The sequence below is a fragment of the Oncorhynchus tshawytscha genome, linkage group LG04 (assembly GCF_018296145.1).
Source record: "Oncorhynchus tshawytscha isolate Ot180627B linkage group LG04, Otsh_v2.0, whole genome shotgun sequence".
In the NCBI taxonomy this organism is placed as follows: Eukaryota; Metazoa; Chordata; class Actinopteri; order Salmoniformes; family Salmonidae; genus Oncorhynchus; species Oncorhynchus tshawytscha.
In genome coordinates this window covers 73,844,505-73,871,667 of record NC_056432.1, presented here as the reverse complement: position 1 = coordinate 73,871,667, position 27,163 = coordinate 73,844,505, and the positions used below count along the sequence as shown (strand labels likewise).

Genomic DNA, 27,163 nt, shown 5'->3' with positions numbered 1-27,163 from the left:
TGGCAACTGCAGACTGTCCCTTTAAAGGGCTGACTTCCTGGACACAGCTGGACTAAAAAACATGACCAATGGGGATTTCCATTGAAATCATTTTTATTTCTAGGTTTAGGTTTAGGCTAATCTATCTCTGGGAAACTGGCCCATAGTGTTCTTAGTTAGATTGGACAGTAGATGGCAGTAATCCCATCTCTATGACCACACTGTGTAATGTACACGATCTATTCTATGCGTTACAAGTACGATGTATTTCAGTTACTCGCGTAGCCTACATCTGAGCAGAGGGAGCTAGAAAGTTCGCATTATTGAATTGTGATGTTCGGATTTAGCTGATCGAACAACTTGCACTGTGAGTTTTGTTTTGCTAAAAATACTTTACTGTTTAAATAATTATGTTGCCTAGATTTACTGAATTATTATGTTTTTTTATATAGAATTTCCGTAATTTATAGGCCTATTTGCATCACATTTTTAGTTTCGTAATGTTTTTGTTCACTCGTTAAAACTGTTGACCCATTAACTGTAAAAGTTACTTTAAATATTATGTTCAACTTTAAACGAACTACAATTTTTAAGGATGAATGAAGCCTTCATAAACCCTTTATAAAGCCAATAGGCCTATAGATGCTTATAAAACCATTCCTAAAGCGAAAGTCAGCAGAATAAATAATAACTAAGCCGTCATCCCGCCTATGTTGCAGTAAAAAAACTGAGGGATACAGCTGGAGAAATGTAACCACTCTCTTATTCCTAGACAGAGCTATGTATGCAAGGACTGACCATCCATGATATCAACATTATACTTAAACAATTAAGCACGAAGGGTGTGCGGCTAAGGGCTGTTTTTAAGCACAAGGCAATGCAGAGTGCCGTGGTGTATTGGCCATATACCACAAACCCTATTGGCCATATACCACAAACCCTGAGGTGCCTTATTGCTATTATAAACTGGTTATCAACGTAATTAGAGCAGTAAAAATAAGTGTTTTGTCATAGCCGTTTTATCATACCCATATGACAAAAATAAGTGTTTTGTCATACCCGTGTCTGGTATACCACGGCTGTCAGCCAATCAGCATTCAGGGCTTGAACCACCCAGTTCATCATGTAGTTTTAATCATGTTTTGAGTGTTTGTTCACATTTACTTTATTTACAAACATTTGGAGTACAACAGGCTTATATTTTAGATTCTGATGGGGTACGACAGTTGAACTAAACTCATTAGGCATTCTATAAATTATATTCTTCAAGAATCAATCTGTACATATTGTAAAATCTATTGGTCGCTAAATCCGGAGAAAATACAGACCATGTAAAAAACTGTTGGTCACTAAATCCATAATGGGCTCCCGAGTGGCGCAGCGGTCGAAGGCACTGCCTCTCAGTGCTAGAGGCGTCACTACAGACCCTGGTTTGATTCCAGGCCATATCACAACCGGCCGTGATTGGGAATCCCATAGGGAGCAGCACACAATTGGCCTAGCGTCGTTCAGGTCTGGCCGGGGGAGGCCATCATTGTAAATAAGAATTTGTTCTTAACTGACTTGCCTAGTTGAATAAAGGTTACATAAAAAATTTAAATCTGTCTAGGCCAAGTAAAAAGGGTAGGCTGGTATGCCCTCACCCGTCTGAGCGGTCGTCTGTGAATGCCCTCACCCGTCTGAGCGGTCGGCTGTGAATGCCCTCACACGTCTGAGCGGTCGGCTGTGAATGCCCTAACTCAACAGATTGGTTTGGTTCTGTCCTCTATAGTGCTGTCCAGTTAGAACCTGATGTTGAGGCCCATCACAGTACTCTTGACAGTCACCACCATACACACACACGCAGCCACATCTGTTTCCATTTGAAGAGGTTTATATGGATTTGGTAATCTGATTGACGTGGAATCTTATTGTTGTGGTTCTATAAGACAAAGATTTGCACACATGTAAACAGTATTAGTTAAGGATTATAACTATGCACTATACCTATATGTACATAAATAAATGGAAATGGCATTATACTTACAACATGTCTATAAAGGGCTATAAACACAGCATCAATATAAACATAAACTTAAACATTCACCTCTTGGAGAGAGAGAGAAACAAATTACTTTGCACAACATTCAGACATTCCTGTTGCCGTCAACAATACAAAGCTCTCCAAAACATGCGTCTTCTCCCTTCGGATGATGAAAACATTCTGATCTGAGTGCGTGGGTACGGTGTTCAGAGTCCAGATGTACATTTCCAAGAGCTCTGATTGGTTGGGAAGGGCAGGGCTATGATGGGTGAGGGATAACCAAGGTAGGCTGAGCAGCCAAACTAACGGGACCGAAGGGAAACTGAAGGGACTGTGCAGTGAAGTTAGGTAGAGAGGAGAGGAGCAGGACGGCCTTTTTACACATATCCTTCATTTGTAAAAAGAAAATATATGTAGCATCTGCTGATTGCCCCTTTAAGCAAATTTCATACTTCATAATTAGTGGCAAAGGATCACATTTGCCAAAGCCCTGGATTTATATATAGGCCGAGACCTTTCATATCACACGTTATACAGTATTACTTTGTTTATAAATTATGTCATGCTTATTAAGGCTTATTAAGGCTTTATGAATGCCATATAAGCAGAATTGCGCCGGAGGAAATGGTCTCCATTTTACGGGCTCCCAACCTATTGTGTGTGTTATTTTGCGTTATTTGTAACTTATTTTTTACATAATGTTTCTGCCACTGTCTCTTATGACCCCCGAAAAGAGCTTCTGGATATCAGGACAGCGATTACTCACCTCGTACTGGACGAAGATTTTTTCTTTAAGGAGTCGAACACCAGTGATTTACTTCAGACACTGGACAAGGCCCAAAATCCCCATCATTTGCATAAAGAAGAGACAGAGATATCGGTGACATAAGTCGTGGTGCCTTGTAAGGATTCGACTGCAAGTGGGTAATCCGCCTCTACCATCAGTCCTATTAGCCAACGTGCAATCATAGGATAATAAAATGGATGAGCTCCGATCAAGACTAACCTACCAATGGGACGTTAAAAACTGTAATATCTTATGTTTCATCGAGTTGTGGCTGAATGATGACATGTATGACATACAGGTGGCTGGGTTTTCCGTGCATCGGCAAGATAGAACAGCTGCCTCCGGTAAGACAAGGAGTGACGGTCTGTGTCAATATGTAAATAGCAGCTGGTGCACGAAATCTAATATTAAGGAAGTCTTGAGGTTTTCCTCACCTGAGGTAGAGTGTCTCACACTATTAACCAAGAGAGTTTTCATCTATATTTTTCGTAGCTGTCTATTTACCACCACAAACTGAAGCTAACACTAAGACCACACTCAACAAGCTGTATAAGGCCATAATAAAACAAGACAATTCTCATCCAGAGGCGGCGCTCCTAGTGGCTGGGGACTTTAATGCAGGGAAACTTAAATCTGTTTTACCTCATTTCTACCAGCATGTTACATGTGCAACCAGAGGAAAAAAAACTCTAGACCACCTTTACTCCACACACAAGGATGTGTACAAAGCTCTCCCTCGCACTCCATTTGGCAAATCTGACCATAACTCTATCCTCTAGATTCCTGCTAACAAGCAAAAACTAAAGCAGGAACTACCTGTGACTCGCTCAATACGGGAGTTGTCAGATGACGTAGATGCTAAGCTATAGGACTGTTTTGCTAGGACAGAATGAAATATGTTCTGGGATTCTTCCGATGGCATTGAGGAGTACACAACATCAGTCACTGGATTCATAAATAAGTGCATCGATGATGTCGTCCTAACAGTGACCGTTTGTACATACCCCAACCAGAAGCCATGGATTACAGGCAACATCCGCACTGAGTTGCCGCTTTCAAGGAGTGGGACTCTAACCCGGACGCTTATAAGAAATCCCGCTATGCCCTCTGACAAACCATCAAACAGGCAAAGCGTCAATACAGGACTAAGATTGAATTGTCCTACACCGTCTCCGTCACTCGTCGGATGTGGCAGGGCTTGCAAACTATTACGGACTACAAAGGGAAGCACAGCTGCGAGCTTCCCAGTGACACAAGCCTACCAGATGAGCTAAATGACTTCTATGCTTGCTTCGAGGCAAGCAACACTGAATCATGCATGAGAGCACCAGCTGTTCTGGATGACTGTGGGATCATGGTCTCAGGAGCCGATGTGAGTAAGACCTTTAAACAGGTCAACATTCACAAGGCTGCAGGGCCAGACAGATTACCCGGACGTGTACTCAGAGTATGCACTGACAAACTGACAAGTGTCTTCACTGATATTTTCAACCTTTCCGTGACCAAGTCTGTAATACCATGATGTTTCAAGGAGACCACCATAGTCCCTGTGCCCAAGAACACAAAGGTAACCTTCCTAAATGACTACCGACCCCACTCACGTCTGTAGCCATGAAGTGCTTTGAAAGAATGGTCATGGATCACATCAACACCACTATCCCAGAAACACTAGACCCACTCCAATTTGCATACCACCCAACAGATCCACAGATGACTCAATTTCTATTGCTATCCACACTGCCCTTTCCCACATGGACAAAAGGAACACCTACGTGAGAATGCTATTCATTGACTACAGCTCAGCATTCAACACCATAGTGCCCTCAAAGCTCATCACTAAGCTATGGACCCTGGGACTAAACACCTTCCTCTGCAACTGGATCCTGGACTTCCTGAGGGTAGGTAAACAACACATCTGCCATGCTGATCCTCAACACTGGGCCCCACAAGGGTGTGTGCTCAGTCCCCTCCTGTTCTCCCTGATCATGCATGACTGCATGGCCAAGCACAACTCCAACACCATCATTAAGATTGCCAACGACACAACAGTGGTGGTCACCAACAACGATGAGACATCCTATAGGGAGGAGGTCAGAGACCTGGGAGTGTGGTGCCAGGATAACAACCTCTCCCTCAATGTGATCAAGACAAAGGAGATGGTTGTGGACTACAGGAAAAGGAGGGCTGAGCACACCCCCAATTCTCATTGACGTTGCTGTAGTGGAGCAGGTTGACAGATTCAAGTTCCTTGGTGTCCACATCATGGTCCGAACACACCAAGAAAGTCGTGAAGAGGGCACGACAACGCCTATTCCCCCTCAGGAGAATGAAAATATCCTCAAAAGATTCTACAGCTGCACCATCGAGAGCATCACTGCCTGGTATGGCAACTGTTCTGCCTCCGACCGCAAGGCACTACAGAGGGTAGTGTGTACGGCCCAGACCATCACTGGGGCCAAGCTTCCTGCCATCCATGACCCCTATACCAGGTGGAGTCAGAGTAAGGCCCTAAAAATTGCCAAAGACTCCAGCCACCCAAGTCATAGACTGTTCTCTCTGTACCACGGCAAGCAGTACAGGAGCACCAAGTCTAGGTCCAAAAGACTTCTTACAGCTTCCACCCCCAAGCCATAAGACTCCTGAACAGCTATTTAAATGGCTACCCGGACTATTTGCATTTTTACGCTGCTGCTACTCTCTGTTTGTTATCTATGCATAGTTACTTTACCTCTACCTACATGTACAGTACAAGTCAAAAGTTTGGACACACCTACTCATTCCAGGGGTTTTCTTCATTTTTAATATTTTCTACTTTGCACAATAATAGTGCAGACATCAAAACTATGAAATAACACATATGGAATCATGTAGTAACCAAAAAAGTGTTGAACAATTCAAAATATATTTTATATTTGAGATTCTTCAAAGTTGCCACCCTTTGCCTTGATGACAGCTTTGCACACTCTTAGAATGTCTTTGTGAGACGCAGAGTAGGTGAACAGATTATCTTTACATATGTGGTGTCCCCTGTGAAGCATTAAGGAGGAGGTGTGATGGTGTGGGGGTGCTTTGCTGGTGACACTGTCAGTGATTTATTTAGAATTCAAGGCACACTTAACCAGCATGGCTACCAGAGCATTCTGCAGCGATACACCATCCCATCTGGTTTGCGCTTAGTGGGGCTATCATTTGTTTTTCAACAGGACAATGACCCAACACACCTCCAGGCAGTGTAAGGGCTATTTGACCAAGAAGGAAAGGGGTGAAGTGCTGCATCAGATGACCTGGCCTCCACAATCACCCAATCTCAACCCAATTGAGATGGTTTGGGATGAGTTGGACCGCAGAGTGAAGGAAAAGCAACAAGTGCTAAGCATATGTGGGAACTCCTTCAAGACTGTTGGAAAAGCATTCCAGGTGAAGCTGGTTGAGAGAATGCCAAGAGTGTGCAAAGCTGTCATAAAGGCAAGGGGTGGTTACTTTGAAGAATCTGAAATCTAAAATAAATTTGGATTTGTTTAACACTTTGGTTACTACAAGATTCCATATGTGTTATTTCATAGTTTTCATGTCTTCACTGTTATTCTACAATGTAGAAAATAGTACAAATAAAGAAAGACCCTTGAATGCATAGGTGTGTCCAAACTTTTGACTGGTACTGTATATATTACCTCAATTACCTTGACTAACCTGTGCCCCCACACATTGACTCTGTACCGGAACCCCTTGTATATAGCCTCACTACTGTTATTTTATTGTTGCTCTTTAATGATTTGTTATTTTTCTATTTTCTAACAACAACAAAAATATTCTTAAACTGCATTGTTGTTTTAGGGCTTGTAAGTAAGCATTTCACTGTAAGGTCTACTACACCTGTTGTATTCGGCACATGTGACAAATACAATTGGATTTGATTTGATTTGATAAAGAGTTTATACTTTGTAGCTTGTTTAACGTGGTACCAAAAGTTAAAAGTACTGGACTAATTGAAGTTACCACTTCTTAAAATAATTTTATTTATAGAATATGATATCGCGGATACTCCATGGAGGTGATTTTCTGAACCTGGGGACGAACTTGATGCTGTGTTTTCTCTGTGCGATGACATCGGGAGATCCTACAACAGGAAGTGCATTTGGCTTGATGACAAAATATCCTTTGATTGATGGGTAAGTAAACAGAGGAAAGTTGTTTTAGTTATTCTGGTTTTCCTAAAATAGAGACAAGTTTATCCTACAGTATCCCTTATTATTGGTTGATGATATATTTGTCTGTGCAGAGATACATAGACATTTTTTGCCATACCATATGCAGCCTAAAATATTAATAGCTCATGGATTTTCAACAGTAAACTTTTGGGACTTCACCACCAAGTATCCAAAACAAGTGTGGTTCCAAATACAAATAATGATCATCCCATACTGAGTAATTCAGTATGTAACTCGCCCACACACACGTGGTACTGTATGGAGCTGTCGCTTTAGAAATTTGATAGACAAAAATGTCTCCCTCTGCCTCTCCCATCAGTCCTATTAGCCAACGTGCAATCATAGGATAATAAAATGGATGAGCTCCAATCAAGACTAACCTACCAATGGGACGTTAAAAACTGTAATATCTTATGTTTCATCGAGTTGTGGCTGAATGATGACATGTATAACATACAGGTGGCTGGGTTTTCCGTGCATCGGCAAGATAGAACAACCGCCTCCGGTAAGACAAGGAGTGACGGTCTGTGTCAATATGTAAATAACAGCTGGTGCACGAAATCTAATATTAAGGAAGTCTTGAGGTTTTCCTCGCCTGAGGTAGAGTGTCTCACACTATTAACCAAGAGAGTTTTCATCTATATTTTTCGTAGCTGTCTATTTACCACCACAAACTGAAGCTGACACTAAGACCACACTCAACAAGCTGTATAAGGCCATAATAAAACAAGACAATTCTCATCCAGAGGCGGCGCTCCTAGTGGCTGGGGACTTTAATGCAGGGAAACTTAAATCTGTTTTACCTCATTTCTACCAGCATGTTACATGTGCAACCAGAGGAAAAAAAACTCTAGACCACCTGTACTCCACACACAAGGATGCGTACAAAGCTCTCCCTCGCACTCCATTTGGCAAATCTGACCATAACTCTATCCTCTAGATTCCTGCTAACAAGCAAAAACTAAAGCAGGAACTACCTGTGACTCGCTCAATACGGGAGTTGTCAGATGACGTAGATGCTAAGCTATAGGACTGTTTTGCTAGGACAGAATGAAATATGTTCTGGGATTCTTCCGATGGCATTGAGGAGTACACAACATCAGTCACTGGATTCATAAATAAGTGCATCGATGATGTCGTCCTAACAGTGACCGTTTGTACATACCCCAACCAGAAGCCATGGATTACAGGCAACATCCGCACTGAGTTGCCGCTTTCAAGGAGTGGGACTCTAACCCGGACGCTTATAAGAAATCCCGCTATGCCCTCTGACAAACCATCAAACAGGCAAAGCGTCAATACAGGACTAAGATTGAATTGTCCTACACCGTCTCCGTCACTCGTCGGATGTGGCAGGGCTTGCAAACTATTACGGACTACAAAGGGAAGCACAGCTGCGAGCTTCCCAGTGACACAAGCCTACCAGATGAGCTAAATGACTTCTGTGCTTGCTTCGAGGCAAGCAACACTGAATCATGCATGATGCATGAAATCTAAAATAGATCATGATCTCTCTTCCTCCTAGACATAATGACCTAGCTTTGATGCTGAGGATTCTCCACGACAACAGACTGAGTCAGGTTGACCTGCACAACATCAGCAAAGTGGCCACGGATATCAACAGACTCACAACGGGACATGTCGGCGGTCAGGTAGGTTAATATATGGTTAATAGTAGCCTAAGTGTGTGTGTGATTGTGTATGCGTGTGCATGTTTGTGTGAGTGTGTGAGTGTGTATGTGTGTCCGTGCATGTGCACACTGAGTTGTACTAAAGCCATAATACCCTTCTAACTCAAGTGTTGCTCTCTGACCCCCTGCTTTGTCTCTGCCCCATCCCATGCTCTAATCAGGTGTTTGCAGCCTACGTGTTGTGTGGCGCCCAGGCGAAGGATGCTGTGAGGCTCACACTGGAACAGATAGACGTGATCAACCGTATGTGTACGGAGAACCCAGAACTGGAGCTAGTTACATCTGCTGAAGGTACAATATACCAGGGGTAGGCAAGTAGATTCAGCCGCGGGCTGATATTTTTTGGTGAGAATGGTCATTGGCCGTAACATAATTATAATAATTTGTACACTGTAAATGGACCACAAATAGGCCCAATAAGAGAGAGCATTTGAAAATAACAATAGTTTCATACTTTGATTACATTGAGACATGATCATGTTTCTTTTTTTATTTGTGAGAATACTTGGGTTAGTTATTATATATTCTTTCTGAATTCCATGGTGATTATAGTATTTGTTCCCCCTAAAAAAACTAAAAGTGTATGTGAATGTGTGTGGTTTCGTGTGCGAATGTCAGTGTAGTGTGTGTAAGTGAGTGTATGCTGTATATAGTGTATACAGTATATAGTCTAGCGAGTGTGTATAGAGTCAGTGCAAGATAGGGTCAATACAGATAGTCCAGGGTAACCATTTAAGGAACTATTTAGCAGCCTTATGGCTTGGGGGTAGAAGCTGTTCTGTAGACTGTTGTTCTGAGAGCCGATGCTCCGGTACCATTTGCAGGGCGGTGGCAGAGAAAACAGTCTATGGCTTGGGTGGCTAAAGTCTTTGGCAATTTCTGGGGCTTTCCTATGACACCGCCTGATATAGAGGTCCTGGATGGCAGGCAGCTTGGGCCAAGTGATGTACTGGGCCGTCCGCACCACCATCTGTGGCGCTTTGCCATACCAAGTGATGATGCAGCCAGTCAAGATGCTCTCAATGGTGCAGCTGTAGAACTTTTTGAGGATCCGAGGGCACATGCCAAATCTTTTCAGCCTCCTGTGTGTGTGTGGACCATGTTAAGTCCGTAGTGATGTGAATGCCAAGGAACTTGAAGCTCCCGACCTGCTCCACTACAGCCCCAACGATGTGGATAGGGGAGTGCTCTCCACCTTTTTCCTGTAGTCCACGATAAGTTCCTTACTGACATTGAGGGAGAGGCTGTTGTCTCTGATCTCCTCCCAGTAGGATTTCTCATTGCCGTCGGTAATCAGGCCTACCACCATCGCGTTGTCAGCAAACTTGATGAAAGTTTTGGAGTCGTGCGTGGCCACGCAGTCGTGGGTGAACAGGGTGTACAGGAGTGGACTAATCACACAACCCTGAGGGGCCCCTGTGTTGAGGGTCAGCATGGCGGAGGTGCTGTTGCCTACCCTCACCACCTCGGGGGCGGCCTGTCAGGAAGTCCAGGATCCAGTTGCAGAGGGAGGTGTTCAGTCCCAGGTTCCCGAGCTTTTTGATGAGCTTGGAGGGGACTATGGTGTTGAACGCTGAGCTGTAGTCTATGAACAGTATTCTCTCATAGTTATTTCCCCTCTTGTCCAGGTGGGAGAGAGCAGTGTGAAGTTTAATTGAGATTGCATCATCTGTTGGAGTGGGTCCAGGATGTCTGGGATGATGGTGTTGATGTGTGTCATGACCAGCCTTTCAATGCACTTCATAAATACAGATGCGAGTGGTACTGGACGATAGTCATTTAGGTAGATTACCTTGTAGTTCTTAGGAACAGGAACAATGGTGGGCAGCTTCAAACATGTTGGGCTTAAAGACTGGGCAAGGAGACACTTGCCAGTTGGTCTTCTGGCCCGTAATTTACACTCTCTGAAGTAATTTTCGTACAGTCAATCACGGACTACAGGAAGAAACCCAGCCCAGTCACGGACCAGGATGTCTTGCTCCCAGGCAGACTAAATAACTTTTTTGCCCGCTTTGAGGACAATACAGTGCCACTGACACGGCCTGCAACGGAAACATGCGGTCTCTCCTTCACTGCAGCCGAAGTGAGTAAGACATTTAAACGTGTTAACCCTCGCAAGGCTGCAGGCCCAGACGGCATCCCCAGCCGCGCCCTCAGAGCATGCGCAGACCAGCTGGCCGGTGTGTTTACGGACATATTCAATCAATCCCTATACCAGTCTGCTGTTCCCACATGCTTCAAGAGGGCCACCATTGTTCCTGTTCCCAAGAAAGCTAAGGTAACTGAGCTAAACGACTACCGCCCGTAGCACTCACATCCGTCATCATGAAGTGCTTTGAGAGACTAGTCAAGGACCATATCACCTCCACCCTACCTGACACCCTTGACCCACTCCAATTTGCTTACCGCCCAAATAGGTCCACAGACGATGCAATCTCAACCACACTGCACACTGCCCTAACCCATCTGGACAAGAGGAATACCTATGTGAGAATGCTGTTCATCGACTACAGCTCGGCATTCAACACCATAGTACCCTCCAAGCTCGTCATCAAGCTCGAGACCCTGGGTCTCGACCCCGCCCTGTGCAACTGGGTACTGGACTTCCTGACGGGCCGCCCCCAGGTGGTGAGGGTAGGCAACAACATCTCCTCCCCGCTGATCCTCAACACTGGGGCCCCACAAGGGTGCGTTCTGAGCCCTCTCCTGTACTCCCTGTTCACCCACGACTGCGTGGCCATGCACGCTCCAACTCAATCATCAAGTTTGCGGACGACACAACAGTGGTAGGCTTGATTACCAACAACGACGAGACGGCCTACAGGGAGGAGGTGAGGGCCCTCGGAGTGTGGTGTCAGGAAAATAACCTCACACTCAACGTCAACAAAACTAAGGAGATGATTGTGGACTTCAGGAAACAGCAGAGGGAACACCCCCATCCACATCGATGGAACAGTAGTGGAGAGGGTAGCAAGTTTTAAGTTCCTCGGCATACACATCACAGACAAACTGAATTGGTCCACTCACACAGACAGCATCGTGAGGAAGGCGCAGCAGCGCCTCTTCAACCTCAGGAGGCTGAAGAAATTCGGCTTGTCACCAAAAGCACTCACAAACTTCTACAGATGCACAATCGAGAGCATCCTGGCGGGCTGTATCACCGCCTGGTATGGCAACTGCACCGCCCTCAACCGTAAGGCTCTCCAGAGGGTAGTGAGGTCTGCACAACGCATCACCGGGGGCAAACTACCTGCCCTCCAGGACACCTACACCACCCGATGCTACAGGAAGGCCATAAAGATCATCAAGGACATCAACCACCCGAGCCACTGACTGTTCACCCCGCTGCCATCCAGAAGGCGAGGTCAGTACAGGTGCATCAAAGCTGGGACCGAGAGACTGAAAAACAGCTTCTATCTCAAGGCCATCAGACTGTTAAACAGCCACCACTAACATTGAGTGGCTACTGCCAACACACTGTCAATGACACTGACTCTACTCCAGCCACTTTAATCATGGGAATTGATGGGAAATGATGTAAATGTATCGCTAGCCACTTTAAACAATGCTACCTTATATAATGTTACTTACCCTACATTGTGCATCTCATATGCATACGTTGATACTGTACTCTATATCATCGACTGCATCCTTATGTAATACATGTATCACTAGCCACTTTAACTATGCCACTTGGTTTACATACTTATCTCATATGTATATACTGTACTCGATATCATCTACTGTGTCTTGCCTATGCTGCTCTGTACCATCACTCATTCATATATCCTTATGTACATATTCTTTATCCCCTTACACTGTGTATGACAGTAGTTTTTTTTGGAATTGTTAGTTAGATTACTTGCTCGTTATTACTGCATTGTCGGAACTAGAAGCACAAGCATTTCGCTACACTCACATTAACATCTGCTAACCATGTGTATGTGACAAATAAAATTTGATTTGATTTGATTTGATTTGATTTGGGTTGATGCCTAGTAAAAACATATTTCTGCCCAATTTACAGCAGTATGATGATGATGATGTGTGTGTGTGTATCGTGTGTGTATTCAACAGAACTAAATGACACTAAGAGGATAGCATGTCTGATCAGCATTGAGGGAGGTCATTCTATAGACAGCAGCCTGCCAACCCTGCGTATGTTTTACCAGCTGGGGGTTCGCTCCATGGCCCTCACACACACCTGCAACACGCCTTGGTGAGCACACGCACACATGCACACATGCACACACACACACACGCACGCACACACACACACACACACACACACACACACACACACACACACACACACACACACACACACACACTTATGACCTCCTCGCAGTCATCAAACGAGCAAAAGGACAATATAGGAATAAGGTGGAATCATATTAAACAGGCTCCGACACCCGCCGCATGTGGCAGGGGCTACAGTCCATTACGGATTACAAAGGAAGACCAACCGTGATCTGCCAAACTATGCCTTTCTACCAGATGAACTCAATGCATTTTATGCGCGCTTTGTCAGCAACAACATCGAGCCGGGGGGGAGGGTCGTCACTGACCCAGAGGACTAGGTGATCTCGCTCTCCTAGGCCGACTTGAGAAGAGTCTTTAATCAGGTCAACTCCCGCAAGGCGCCTCCATGCGCCTCGATGGTATTCCAGGGCGCGTTCTCAGAGCATGCGCAGAACAGCTGGCAGGCATATTCACAGTCATTTCCAACCTCTCCTTGTCCCAGTCTGTAATTCCCACGTTTTGAGATGACCACAATCCTCCCTGTTCCTAAGAACTCTAAGGCTTCATGCTACAATGATTACCGCCTTGTAGCATTCACTTCTGTAATCATAAAGTGCTTTGAGAGACTGTTTATGGCACACATTATCTCTACCATCCCAGCCACCCTAGACCCACTCCGATTTGCATACCGCCCAAACAAATCCATAGACGATGCCATCTCTATTGCTCTCCACACTGCCCTCACCTACCTAGATAAGAGGAATACCTATGTGAGAATGCTGTTCATTGACTACAGCTCAGCATTCAATCTCACCAATCTCACCACCAAGCATAAGACTCTGGGTCTGAAAACCTCCTTCTGCAACTGGATCCTGGTCTTCCTGACAGGCCGACCCCAGTTGGTGAGGATAGACAACATCACCTCCACCACGCTGACCCTCAACACAGGGCCCCCACAGGGGTGTGTGCTTAGTCCCCTCCTTTGCTTCCTGTTCACCCACAACTGTGTGACCACACACGACTCCAACACAACGGTGGTAGGCTTTCACCCTGGCGGTGATGAGTCAGCCTACAGGGAGGAGGTCAGTGACCTGGCAGTGTGGTGCCGGAGCAACAACCTCTCCCTCAACGCCAGCAAGACCAAGGAGCTGATCAAGGACTGCAGGAAACGGGGGGTGAGCACACCGCCATCCACATCAACGTTGCGGCAGTGGAGCAGTTAGACAGCTTGAAGTTCCTTAGTGTCCAAATCACTAAAGTCTTAAAATGGTCCAAACACACACGCACAGTCGTGAAGACGGCGTGACAGGCCTTTTCCCCCTCAGGAGGTTGAAAAAGTTTGGCATGGGCCGTCAAATCCTGAAAGATTCTACAGCTCTACCATTGAGAGCATATTGACTAGTTGCATCATTGCTTGGTGTGGCAATAGCACCGCTCTCGACCGCATGGCACTACAGAGGGTTTAGGCAGAAAGCCCAGTACATCACTGGGGCCCGAGCTCCCTGCCATCCAGGACCTCTATTTCAGGCAGTATGAAAAGAAGACCCAGAAAATCGTCTAAGACCCCAACCACCCAGGCCATAGACTATTTTCTCTGTTACCGCATGGTAAGAGGTACCGGTGCATCAAGTCTGACTCCAACAGGCTCTTGAACAGCTTCTATCCCCAAGCGATACAACTGATAAATAGCGGACTGAGTATATTTTGTATATTTATTTACCTTTTATTTCAATATTTGCCCTCTCACAGAGCGCTACACACTCACACACACTGTCACTCCAACACACACACAAACACTCACTCCATCATTTGCTCACTAACACATACATACAGTTGAAGTCGGAAGTTTACATACACTTAGGTTGGAGTCATTAAAACTCATTTTTCAACCACTCCACAAATGTCTTGTGTCGTGGCAGAATCAGAATTATTTAGGTAACATTTATAAATAAAATGTTTTATTTATTTTATTTCATGCTTATGAGATATGTCATTAGAATGTCTATTTTTGGATAATACTGTTGGCCGGTTGCAGTTCTCTGTTCTCTGTCAGGGTTCAGTTACTTGGGCCGCAGAGAGGGGAGAGGTCCAGCTTGTCTTCATATGTAAACATATATTTTAAACCATGTGAAGGGGTGACTGAGGGGGAACCAATTATCTCTTGGCTCCACAATGTCTGTGTGCCAGTCACTGTGTTTCTGTGAGCTTGTCCAGAATGGGAGTGTCAAAAATGACAATTGATATATATCCTAATGTCTTGGTACTATGTTGTACCAAGAACGAGAAGTAGAACCTCGTTTTAGGAGAGCAAACTGAACGATAATTTATAGCTAATGCTGTCTGGCTATGGGATACTCCTCTCTCAAGTAAAGTCTTCCTTTGTAATGTTCCTAAGATCTGTTATTCGTCATGTGAGTTGAGATGGGTGTGTCTTGGCTATAAATGATACTAAGAACTGTTTTGTAAGCACTCTCAGAGAATTCATTTATAGACACTGAATTAATCTGAGAGTCACAGGGTTGTGATGGAGCTCATATAATTAAAGATGGACTATGATAACTCTGACTTGTGTGTGGTTTGCTCTCATGATTTGGTAAATAGAGGAAATTTCCACTACACTTGTTAACAAACTATAGTTTTGGCAAGTCGGTTAGGACATCTACTTTGTGCATGACACAAGTCATTTTTCCAACAATTGTTTACAGACAGATTATTTCACTGTATCACAATTCCTGTGGATCAGAAGTTTACATACACTAAGTTGACTGTGCCTTTAAACAACTTGGAAAATTCCAGAAAATTATGTCATGGCTTTAGAAGCTTCTGATAGGCTAATTGACATAATTTGAGTCAATTGGAGATGTAACTGTGGATGTATTTCAAGGCCTACCTTCAAACTCAGTGCCTCTTTGCTTGACATCATGGGAAAATCAAAAGAAATCAGCCAAGACCTCAGAAAAAATATTGTAGCCCTCCACAAGTCTGGTTCATCCTTGGGAGCAATTTCCAAACGCCTGAAAGTACCACGTTCATCTGTACAAACAATAGTACGCAAGTATAAACACCACGGGACCACAAAGATGTCATATCACTCAGGAAGGAGACGTGTTCTGTCTCCTAGAGATGAATGTACTTTGGTGCAAAAAGTGCAAATCAATAGCAGAACAACCGCAAAGGACCTTGTGAAGATGCTGGAGAAAACAGGTACAAAAGTATCTATATCCACAGTAAAACGAGTCCTGTATCGACATAACCTGAAAGGCCGCTCAGCAAGGAAGAAGCCACTGCTCTAAAACCGCCATAAAAAAGCCTACGGTTTGCAACTGCACATGGGGACAAAGATCATACTTTTTGGAGAAATGTCCTCTGGTCTGATGAAACAAAAACAACTGTTTGGCCATAATGACCATCGTTATGTTTGGAGGAAAAAGGGGGAGGCTTGCAAGCCAAAGCATCATGTTGTGGGGGTGCTTTGCTGCAGGAGGGACTGGTGCACTTCACAAAATGCATGGCATCATGAGGGAGGAAAATTAGGTGGATATATTGAAGCAACATTTCAAGACATCAGTCAGGAAGTTAAAGCTTGGTCGCAAATGGGTCTTCCAGATGGACAATGACAAGCATACTTCCAAAGTTGTGGCAAAATGGCTTAAGGACAACAAAGTCAAGGTATTGGAGTGGCCACCACAAAGCCCTGACCACAATCCTATAGAACATTTGTGGGCAGAACTGAAAAAGTGTGTGTGAGCAAGGAGTCCTATACAAACCTGACTCAGTTACACCAGCTCTGTCAGGAGGAATGGGCCAAAATTCACCCAATGTATTGTGGGAAGCTTGTGGAAGGCTACCCAAAATGTTTGACCCAAGTTAAACAATTTAAAGGCAATGCTACCAAATACTAAGTGAGTGTATGTAAACTTCTGACCCACTGGGAATGTGATGAAAGAAATAAAAGCTTAAATAAATCATTCTCTACTATTATTCTGACATTTCACATTAAAATAAAGTGGTGATCCTAACTGACCTAAGACAGGGAATTTTTCCTAGGATTAAATGTCAGGAATGGTAAAAAACTGAGTTTAAATGTATTTGGCTAAGGTGTATGTAAACTTCCAACTTCAACTGTATACACTGACTCTACACACCTGCACACTCACTCACATGAAAGCTGCTGCTACTCTGTTTATCTTATATCCTGTTGCCTAGCTCCCTTATCCCTATACATATCTACCTTCATCTCTCCAGTGTCCCTGCACATGGAATATGGTATTGGATATTACTTTTTAAGTATTTCTTGTACAGTATGCTTACTTATTTACTTTATTGTGTATTTCTTATTCTTACTTCTTGTGTTTTTTTGTTGTTGTAATACATTGTTATTGATTATTGCATTGTTGGGTTTTGAGTTTGCAAGAAAGGCATTTCACTGTACTGTGCATGTGATATTAAAACTTACAGACTCATGCACAATATTTGTTATATTTTGGTTTGACATCTTAGGTTCTTGCCTCTGGGCTATAACACACGTTTTTTTTTTTATTGCTTCAGGGCTGAGTCCTCCTCAACAATTTATGATGTCTATCAAAGAGAAAATGACAGCCTAACAGACTTCGGTAAGGTAAGGTAAGGTGAACCTTTAACACTAAGTCTGTGTTCAAGCCAATACTTGTAGCCTACGCTGGTCACTTCAGGCGTCATACTGGAGTGTAATGACATTTCGGCACACTTACGTCTTCAGGGACACCTGAAGTCACCAAGCTGGAGAGGTTACAACAAACTTTGTACAGTCAGTGCAGGTTGATCAGAAGCCACGCCGGGGCGGTCCCTTCAGTCCTCTTATATACTGCTACACAGACAAGTTATATTTGCATGATTTACATGATTTATTATTCATCATTGGCTCCTGCATGTGATGGACCAATACCTCACGAGGCTTCCTCTCTTCAAGTTGAGACCTTGAAACTGAAATACCGGAAATAACTGAAACAGCCAGAGTAATGTTCTGGGTGTACTGCCAAGTTGCTTATCAGTGATAGAGAGGATTCCTCCATACACGTTCAGTCAGTCACCCACATGAACCCATCCAAATGGTTATTAGAAAAGCAGCATTGATTTGATACACAAACATAACATTTTCCTTCACAGTCTCTAGGAGTTGTACACAAACATAACATTTTCCTTCACAGTCTCTAGGAGTTGTACACAAACATAACATTTTCCTTCACAGTCTCTAGGAGTTGTACACAAACATTCTTGATCCTTGACGATTTTTAGGGAGCTGTGTAAGACTGATGTGATCCTCAGTCGCAACTGAGCGTTTTACTGTTTGTAGTGTTTAATGTTTGTAGTGTTTACTGTTTGTAGATAAGTGGCGCAGTGTTGTATGTTTTTCACTATCAGCAGATATGCACAATGACGTACATAGAGCACGTAATGTATAATTACTGGGAAACCTCACAGCAAGTGGTAACATGCTTTTCCTGTCCCCTCTCTCTCTCTCTCTCTCTCTCTCTCTCTCTCTCTCTGTCTCTCTCTCTCCCTCTCTCTCTCTCTGTCTTTCTCTCTCCCTCTCTCTCTGTCTTTCTCTCTCCCTCTCTCTCTGTCTCTCTCTCTCTCTCTCTCTCCCTCTCCCTCTCTCTCTGTCTTTCTCTCTCCCTCTCTGTCTGTCTTTCTCTCTCTCTCTCTCTCCCTCTCTCTCTGTCTTTCTCTCTCTCTGTCTTTCTCTCTCTCAGGATGTGGTGAAGGAGATGAACAGATTGGGGATGATAGTAGACCTGTCCCATAGTTCCTGGGCCACAGCCAGGGCAGTACTGCAGATCTCTAAGGCTCCAGTTATTTTCAGCCACTCCTCAGCCCATGCCATTTGTAACCACAGCCGCAATGTTCCTGATGACCTGCTCCGCGAACTGGTGAGACCCCTGGCAAGAACTCTCTCTCTCTCTCTGTCTGTCTCTCTCTTTCTCTCTCTCTCTAAAACTCTTCCACATCACTCCCCCCTTTCAACCACCATCGGCACGGCCACTCATTGTGGGTGGCCTGTGTTTACAAATCAAATCAAATCAAATTTTATTTGTCACATACACATGGTTAGCAGATGTTAATGCGAGTGTAGCGAAATGCTTGTGCTTCTAGTTCCGACAATGCAGTAATAACGAGCAAGTAATCTAACTAACAATTCCAAAAAAAAAACTACTGTCTTATACACAGTGTAAGGGGATAAAGAATATGTACATAAGGATATATGAATGAGTGATGGTACAGAGCAGCATAGGCAAGATACAGTAGATGATATCGAGTACAGTATATACATATGAGATAAGTATGTAAACCAAGTGGCATAGTTAAAGTGGCTAGTGATACATGTATTACATAAGGATGCAGTCGATGATATAGAGTACAGTATCAACGTATGCATATGAGATGAACAATGTAGGGTAAGTAACATTATATAAGGTAGCATTGTTTAAAGTGGCTAGTGATATATTTACATAATTTCCCATCAATTCCCATGATTAAAGTGGCTGGAGTAGAGTCAGTGTCATTGACAGTGTGTTGGCAGTAGCCACTCAATGTTAGTGGTGGCTGTTTAACAGTCTGATGGCCTTGAGATAGAAGCTGTTTTTCAGTCTCTCGGTCCCAGCTTTGATGCACCTGTACTGACCTCGCCTTCTGGATGACAGCGGGGTGAACAGGCAGTGGCTCGGGTGGTTGATGTCCTTGATGATCTTTATGGCCTTCCTGTAGCATCGGGTGGTGTAGGTGTCCTGGAGGGCAGGTAGTTTGCCCCGGTGATGCGTTGTGCAGACCTCACTACCCTCTGGAGAGCCTTACGGTTGAGGGCGGTGCAGTTGCCATACCAGGCGGTGATACAGCCCGCCAGGATGCTCTCGATTGTGCATCTGTAGAAGTTTGTGAGTGCTTTTGGTGACAAGCCGAATTTCTTCAGCCTCCTGAGGTTGAAGAGGCGCTGCTGCGCCTTCCTCACGATGCTACTCCTTATCAGGAGAGTCTTTTGGAATTATATTTTGACGATGTCTCCTTTCTGCAATGTTTCTTTAATCCACTTGTCCTTTATGTGCATTTCCTGTTTTACAGTGCCTTCAGAAAGTATTCATACCCCTTGACTTATTCCACATTTTGTTGTGTTACAGCCTGGATTAAATATACAGTATGAGTCAAAGGTTTGCACACACCTACTCATTCCAGGGTTTTTCTTCATTTTTAATATTTTCTACATTATAGAATAATAGTGAATACATCAAAACTATGAAATAACACATATGGAATCATGTAGTAACCAAAAAAGTGTTAAACAAATCAACATATATTTAATATTTGAGATTCTTCAAAGTTGCCAACCTGTGCCTTGATGACAGCTAGCTTTGCACACTCTTGGCATTCTCTCAACCAGCTTCATGAGGTAGTAACCTGGAATGCATTTCAATTAACTGGTGTGCCTTGTTGAAAGTACATTTCTGGAATTTCTTCCTTAATGCGTTTGAGCAAATCAGTTGTGTTGTGACAAGGTAGGGGTGGTGTTACGCACTTCTAGGAGTAGTGGGTGCGGAGTCAGGTGCACAGAGCAGGGGGTAAAGGACAATCGTGTTTATTCCAGAAAACGGTCACACCAAAACACCAGGCGCATACAAATAACCGGCCCAAAAACAGGATTCAAACAGTCCAGAGAAAACAAGAAAATAGCACAACTACAACAATGAACAGAGGAACAAGTCCTCACAAACACAGGTGGACATAACCAACTTAAATAGCCCTAACCAAAACCTAAACAAGAAACAGGTGTAACCAATAAGACAAAACTAACAGAAAAGGAAAAGTGGATCGGTGGCAGCTAATAGACCGGTGACGACGACCGCCGAGCGCCGCCCGAATAGCAAGAGGAGCCACCTTCGGTGGGAGTCGTGACAGGTGGTTTACAAAAGATAAGCCTATTTGGTAAAAGACCAAGCCCATATATGGCAAAAACAGCTCAAATAAGCAAAGAGAAACACCAGTCCATCATTAATTTAAGACATGAAGGTCAGTCAATACGGAAAATGTCAAGAACTTTGAAAATTTCTTCAAGTGCAATCGCAAAATCCACCAAGGGCTATGATGAAACTGTCTCTCTTGAGGACCGCCACAGGAAAGGAAGACTCAGAGTTACCTCTGCTGCAGAGAATAAGTTCATTAGAGTTACCAGCCTCAGAAATTGCATCCCAAATAAATGCTTCACAGAGTTCAAGTAACATACAATCTCAACAGTAACTGTTCAGAGGTGACTGCGTGAATCAGGCATTCATGGTCAAATTTCTGCAAAGAAACCACTACTAAAGGACACCAATAAGAAGAAGAGACTTGCTTGTGCCAAGAAACATGATCAATGGACATTAGACCGGTGGAAATCTGTCCTTTGGTCTGATGAGTCCAAATTTGAGATTCAGTAGGTGAATGGATGATCTCTACATGTGTGGTTCCCCCCATGAAGCATGGAGGAGGAGGTGGGATGGTGTAGGGGTGCTTTTCTGGTGACACTGTCAGTGATTTATTTATAATTCAAGGCACACTTAACCAGCATGGCTATCAAAACATTCTGCAGCGACACGCTATCCCATCTGCTTTGCGGTTAGTGGGACTATCATTTGTTTTTCAACAGGACAATGACCCAACACACCTCCTGGTTGTGTAAGGAGAGTGATGGAATGCAGCATCAGATGACCTGGCCTCCACAATCATCCGACCTCAACCCAATTGAGATGGTTTGGGATGAGTTGGACTGCAGAGGGAAGGAAAAGCAGCCAGCAGCCAACAAGTGTTCAGCATATGTGGGAACTCCTTCAAGACTGTTGGAAAAGCATTCCAGGTGAAGCTGGTTCAGAGAATGCCAAGAGTGTGCAAAGCTGTCATCAAGGCAAAGGCTGGATTTGTTTAACACTTTTTTGGTTACTACATGATTGTTTCATAGTTTTGACATCTTAACTATTATTCCACAATGTAGAAATAGTAAAAATAAAGAAAAACCCTTGAATGAGTAGGTGTCCAAACTCTTGACTGGTACTGTATATTTTTTTCCATCTACACACAATAACCCATTAAGACAAAGTGAAAAACATGTTTTTAGAAATGTTTGCTAATTTATTGAAACTGAAATCCAGAAATATCTAATTTACAAAAGTATTTACACTCCTGAATCAATACATTTTTGAATCACCTTTGGCAGCGATTACAGATGCAAGTCTTTCTCAGTAAGAGCTTTGCACACCTGGATTGTAAAATATTTGCACATTATTATTTTAAAAATTCTTCAAACTCTGTCAAGTTGGTTGTTGATCATTGCTAGACAGCCCTTTTCAAGTTTTGCCATAGATTTTCAAGCCGATTTAAGTCAACACTAACCAGACTACTCAGGACCACTCAATGTCGTCTTGGTAAGAAACTCCAGTGTATATTTTGGCCTTGAGTTTTAGGTTATTGTCCTGCTGAAAGGTGAATTTGTCTCCCAATGTCTGTTGGAAAGCCGACTGAACCGAAGTTTCCTCTAGGACTTTGCCTGTGCTTAGCTCTTTTCCATTTCTTTTTATAAAAAAACCCTCCCTAGTCCTTGCCGATGACAAGCATACCCATAACATGATGAGGCTACCACTATGCTTGAAAATATGAAGAGTGGTACTAAGTGATGTGTTGTTTTAGATTTGCCCCAAACATAATGCTTTGTATTCTTTGCCACATTTTTTGCTGTTTTACTTCAGTGCCTTACTGCAAACAGGATGCATGTTTTGGAATATTTTTATTCTATACATGCTTCCTTCTTTTCACTCTGTCACATAGGTTAGTATTGTGGAATAACTACAATGTTGTTGATCCATCCTCAGTTTTCTCCTATCACAACCATTCAACTCTGTAAATGTTTTAAAGTGACAATTGGCCTCATGGTGAAATCCCTGAGTGGTTTCCTTCCTCTCCTGCAACTGAGTTAGGAAGGACGCCTGTATCTTTGTAGTGACTGGGTGTATTGATACACCATCCAAAGTGTAATTAATAACTTCAGCATGCTCAAAGGGCTATTTAATATCTGCCATTAAAAATAAACTATTTACCAATAGATGTCCTTCTTTGCGAGGCTTTGTGGTTGAATCTGTGTTTGAAATTCACAGCTCGACTGAGGGACCGTACAATTATCTGTATGTGTTGTACAGAGATGAAATAGTAATTTAAAAAATAATGCTAAACACAATTTTTGCAATCCGAGTGAGTCCATGCAACACATAATGTGACTTATTAAGCACATTTTTACTCCTGAAATGATTTAGGCCATAATAAAAGGGTTGAAACTTATTGACTCAAGACATTTCAGCTTGTCATTTTTTATTAATTTGTAAAAATGTCTAAAAACATAATTCACTTTGACATTATGGAGTATTTTATGTAGGCCAGTGAAACAAAATCTCAATTGAATCCATTTTAAATTTTGGCTGTAACACAACAAAATGTGGAAACCGTCAAGGGGTGTGAATACATTCTGAAGGCACTGTATCTACATGGCTGGAAGGTCACTGGAAGTGTGGAATGTTTTTTTAATGTTCTATTCTGGGTGTGTTGTTGTTTCAGAAGGAGAACGGAGGACTCATCATGGTTAATCTGCACAGTGGGTTTGTGGCTTGCCATGGCCAAGCCAATATCTCCATCGTGGCTGGTGAGCAGTTGCCTTTGATTAGTGTTTATTGGCATCAAACAATTAAGCGTAAAATTGGCTGCCTTGTTATCAATCAAGACCTGTTTAGAAGACCAGTATCAAGAACATCAATAACATGTGTACACATGATTTATCTTCTGATATTCTTCTTACTTTTTGCAGACCATTTTACCCACATTAGGAAGGTGGTTGGATCTGAGTCAATAGGAATAGGAGGGGACTTTGATGGAGCTTCTAAGTAAGAACTTTTACCTCAGAGTAACAGCAGCACATTCAGCGTTAGTTCATTAATACAGCCATGTTATGCTCCAGCTTGAATGCTATCAGAATGACTCACTTTTTTGTAAGCAGACTGGTAACAGTTAGCAGCTGCATTTTAAGTGGCCTGAGGGTTTGAGTAATACATAGCCTGTTATGTTCTACTGTCTGAAGATTTCCTCTTGGATTAGAGGATGTGTCCAAGTATCCCGCTCTGATCCAGGAGCTGATGAAGAGACACTGGACAGAGAACGAGTTGTCCGGGGTCCTCAGACACAACTTCCTACGTATGTTCAAGGAGGTTGAGAAAGTGAGTGCTAAATGAACAAAAGCTCTGTGTTTTTGCTCGTTATAAAGGCTCAATGCTACAGTGTGAGTATTGTATCAAAGCCATCAAAAACACCTGCAGTAGTAACATCAAAGGAATGAATGGAATGAAAGGCATCTCTGTCTGGGACTGAATGTCCATCTGAGTACTTTGTGGTATGAAGGGAACTGAGAACTGGAAAAAGAGCCTTGTATAGTGCATGGAAAATCCCACTTGTTTTTTCTTGTTCAGTAGAGTCACTGTCACAGCATCATAACACAGTGTAAACTTCTCTCTCCCCCCCTCCCTCCTTCCCCCTATCCCTTCCCCAGGAGCGTGACAGGCAGAAAGCGAAAGGAACTCTCCCCAGTGAAGCTCAGATCGACTTGACTAGGGTTCAGAACCCCTGCAGACTGGTACTCAGGCGACCTGACCACCAGACGACAAAGATGGAACAGATGTACTCCAAGGGCCACAGTGAACTGGTGGTCTCCAGGAGTCTGGTCTGGACCATGGTTATACTAATCTCCTGCCTCTGTGTCCTGATGGACCATTAAGACTATAATATGGCCTGGATTCAATCAGATCAAGTGGTAACCCAGGTTGACCGATATCCTGATAGCGGATGTTTTGGCAGTATTGGAGGTGTAGCTGCAGTGTGAACTGACAAATAAGTGTGTGGCTGCTCTTTTGTGTCACCAACCACTCCCTTCCTTATTATCTCTAAGCATTAGATGTTCAAAACGACAATAGAAAGTGCAGACTCTATCGACAATAGAAATTATGAAATGCATGTTTTCATTTTAATTTGGATGGCGGGATTTATCAGTCTATGTAGACAATAGTGTTTGAACTTGTAATGTGGCTACATGAATTAACGCGGCTGCATGGGAATTGTCGGATATAAAGTCGGTGTGGTTTCTTTTCATTCAATGACAGTGTCTGCATAATGTAACATAAGTAGTAGCTCTAACGCAGTTCCACCTTCAACACTGCCAAAACAACCGGATGTCGGCTAGCACGGATCTGATAGAATTTAGCCCTTAGTGTTACTAAACTAGCAGTGCTTGACTTGCGCAGGAGCCCACTGGAGCTGAGTACCGGCACCTCAAATTCTCTACTGCTTGAGCTTGTTTTACTCTTATGGAATATTAGCTCAAAAGTATAGTAGAGCTCCTGCACCTAAATATAAACAGTACTTGCACCCGAAATGAGTACCGGAACCTATTTAGTAGTACTACTAGTGTTGTATTACAATACACTATCTACTACAACCATGTTTCTCCGACAGTGACAAGCCTAGCTTTAAAGTGTTTACTGTGTCACTTGCTTACATGTGATCTTTCCTACAAAGATCTTTACCTAATTTTTAGTTTTGGTCATTTTGACCTTGAAGGAGTTGTATATTTACACAAAGCTCTGCACACACGTTATATATACTATATTACATTGAGGTTAATGTAAAAATCACTTTTAACTCTTTTGACATATCTCATTCTAAAAATATCTCTGTGTTATGTTTGTTTAATGATACAATCAAGGCCACAAGGTCATACAGAGGCATTTACAAACTATCTTTATTTCTCTGAGGACACAGACCTTGATGTCCATCACACAAACTTGAGTTTCACAATGAAACTATTTCATAGAAAGTGATGATTTCATCTTAAAATGAACATTAATGTAACATTTCCTCACAAGGGTGTACAGTGAAACAGTATGCAACATGTTAACATACTGTAATGCCTCCTACAGTCATCTCAGGAATGTTGTATTCTGTATTCATAGGTTATATCGTATTTATTTTGCCTTTCTCTTAAGTAAATAATGCTTTGAGTTTTCTGTTTTTCTACCATCTTATTTTATGAACACATTGATATATCTGAAGTCAAGATAGTTCAATTCTGGTTGAATAGGGAAATGAATCATGATTTTATTGCTAAGTTCAGTTAAATACTCTTTGCCTTTACAGCTCTTGCAGTCTACAGGAAAGAAAAGGAAATGTGTGCATATGCTCCTCTGTTCAGGTGGCCCTGTAAGTAGTCTTCATGCCTATAATAAAGACTTTTGTACAGAAATAGTAGATTAAATGTCATGTATAATTGTCAATGAATTAAAACCTCTATTCTTTCAACAATTACAAATAATAATCCAGTAAAATAATGTTTTGATACAATCTCTGGCATCCACATTTACATTTACAAGCACTCTCTGTGCCTTCTGTTGAAATACCCCAACTGGCATTTCATTATCTACAATCCGAAAAATCTTATCCTCACCGGGGGAAGGTTGAGAAAATAAATAAGAAAATAAATACAAAAGTTACTATTCCACCAACCATAAAAAGGTTGTGAAAAAAGAACTCAAATTGGCACTCTACACAGAGGCCTTCATAAGGACCACCCAAGACTGTGCTATCTGGCAAGCTAATCCTTGATGAGGGTATATTTTCTGCAAACAACACAAATACTGACTCAGTCGACATAGAACATTCATGTTTGATGGATGTATGTGTAAAAGTAGCAGTTGTTAATGGTCTACTATTGCAGAAATAGGTTTGTGAATGACCCAAGCTTTAGTTGCCTTGGCAATAAGGGATTCATGAGATAATTATAGCATGTAATCTATAAAAGCTACTGTCCTCATGGAAGGCAATATATTCTGCAGAAATGCCAGGCAAATTATTATCGCTGTCTGTGGTCCTCAAATTCCACAATAAAAGTCCTCTTAATTCCATCATTAATTGGCACAGTTTGTATGTACTGTATGTTGAGGATCGGCTGGATGCTGCTGCCGGTGCTGCAGTGCCCCCGATGATCGGGGTGGAATGTCTCCTGTCGAGGCAGTGTCATGACCTGTGACCAGAGTGGTTTCTGATAGGTCAGGAGTAGATAGTGATGACCTCTCGTCCTCCTCCTCTCACCAGCAGCACTCTCTCCAGACCTTCCGTCAGCACCTCCAGAAACTCCATATCTGGG

General features: G+C 42.9%; 2 protein-coding genes across 3 annotated transcripts in view; one reads left to right on the top strand and one right to left on the bottom strand.

Annotated features, from left to right (window-relative positions):
* Nucleotides 1–163: 163 nt before the first annotated feature.
* On the top strand, nt 164–26,275 carry LOC112249612 (dipeptidase 2). The gene is made up of 11 exons (XM_042321215.1): nt 164–346; nt 6,813–6,958; nt 8,523–8,649; nt 8,850–8,979; nt 12,766–12,907; nt 17,479–17,548; nt 18,663–18,839; nt 23,536–23,620; nt 23,783–23,858; nt 24,053–24,188; nt 24,518–26,275. Exons 2-11 carry the CDS (start codon nt 6,816–6,818, stop codon nt 24,740–24,742), a joined length of 1,311 nt encoding a protein of 436 aa, XP_042177149.1. The 5' UTR covers nt 164–346; nt 6,813–6,815; the 3' UTR covers nt 24,743–26,275.
* The window catches only part of LOC112249364 (solute carrier family 12 member 4-like), a 55,250-nt gene continuing 53,825 nt past the window's right edge, over nt 25,739–27,163 (bottom strand). For both annotated transcript variants that reach the window (XM_042321212.1, XM_042321213.1), the window contains exon 24: nt 25,739–27,158. In XM_042321212.1, coding sequence (XP_042177146.1) covers nt 27,067–27,158 — 92 coding nt within the window. In that variant the 3' untranslated portion in view covers nt 25,739–27,066. The remainder of the gene's footprint in view (nt 27,159–27,163) is intronic.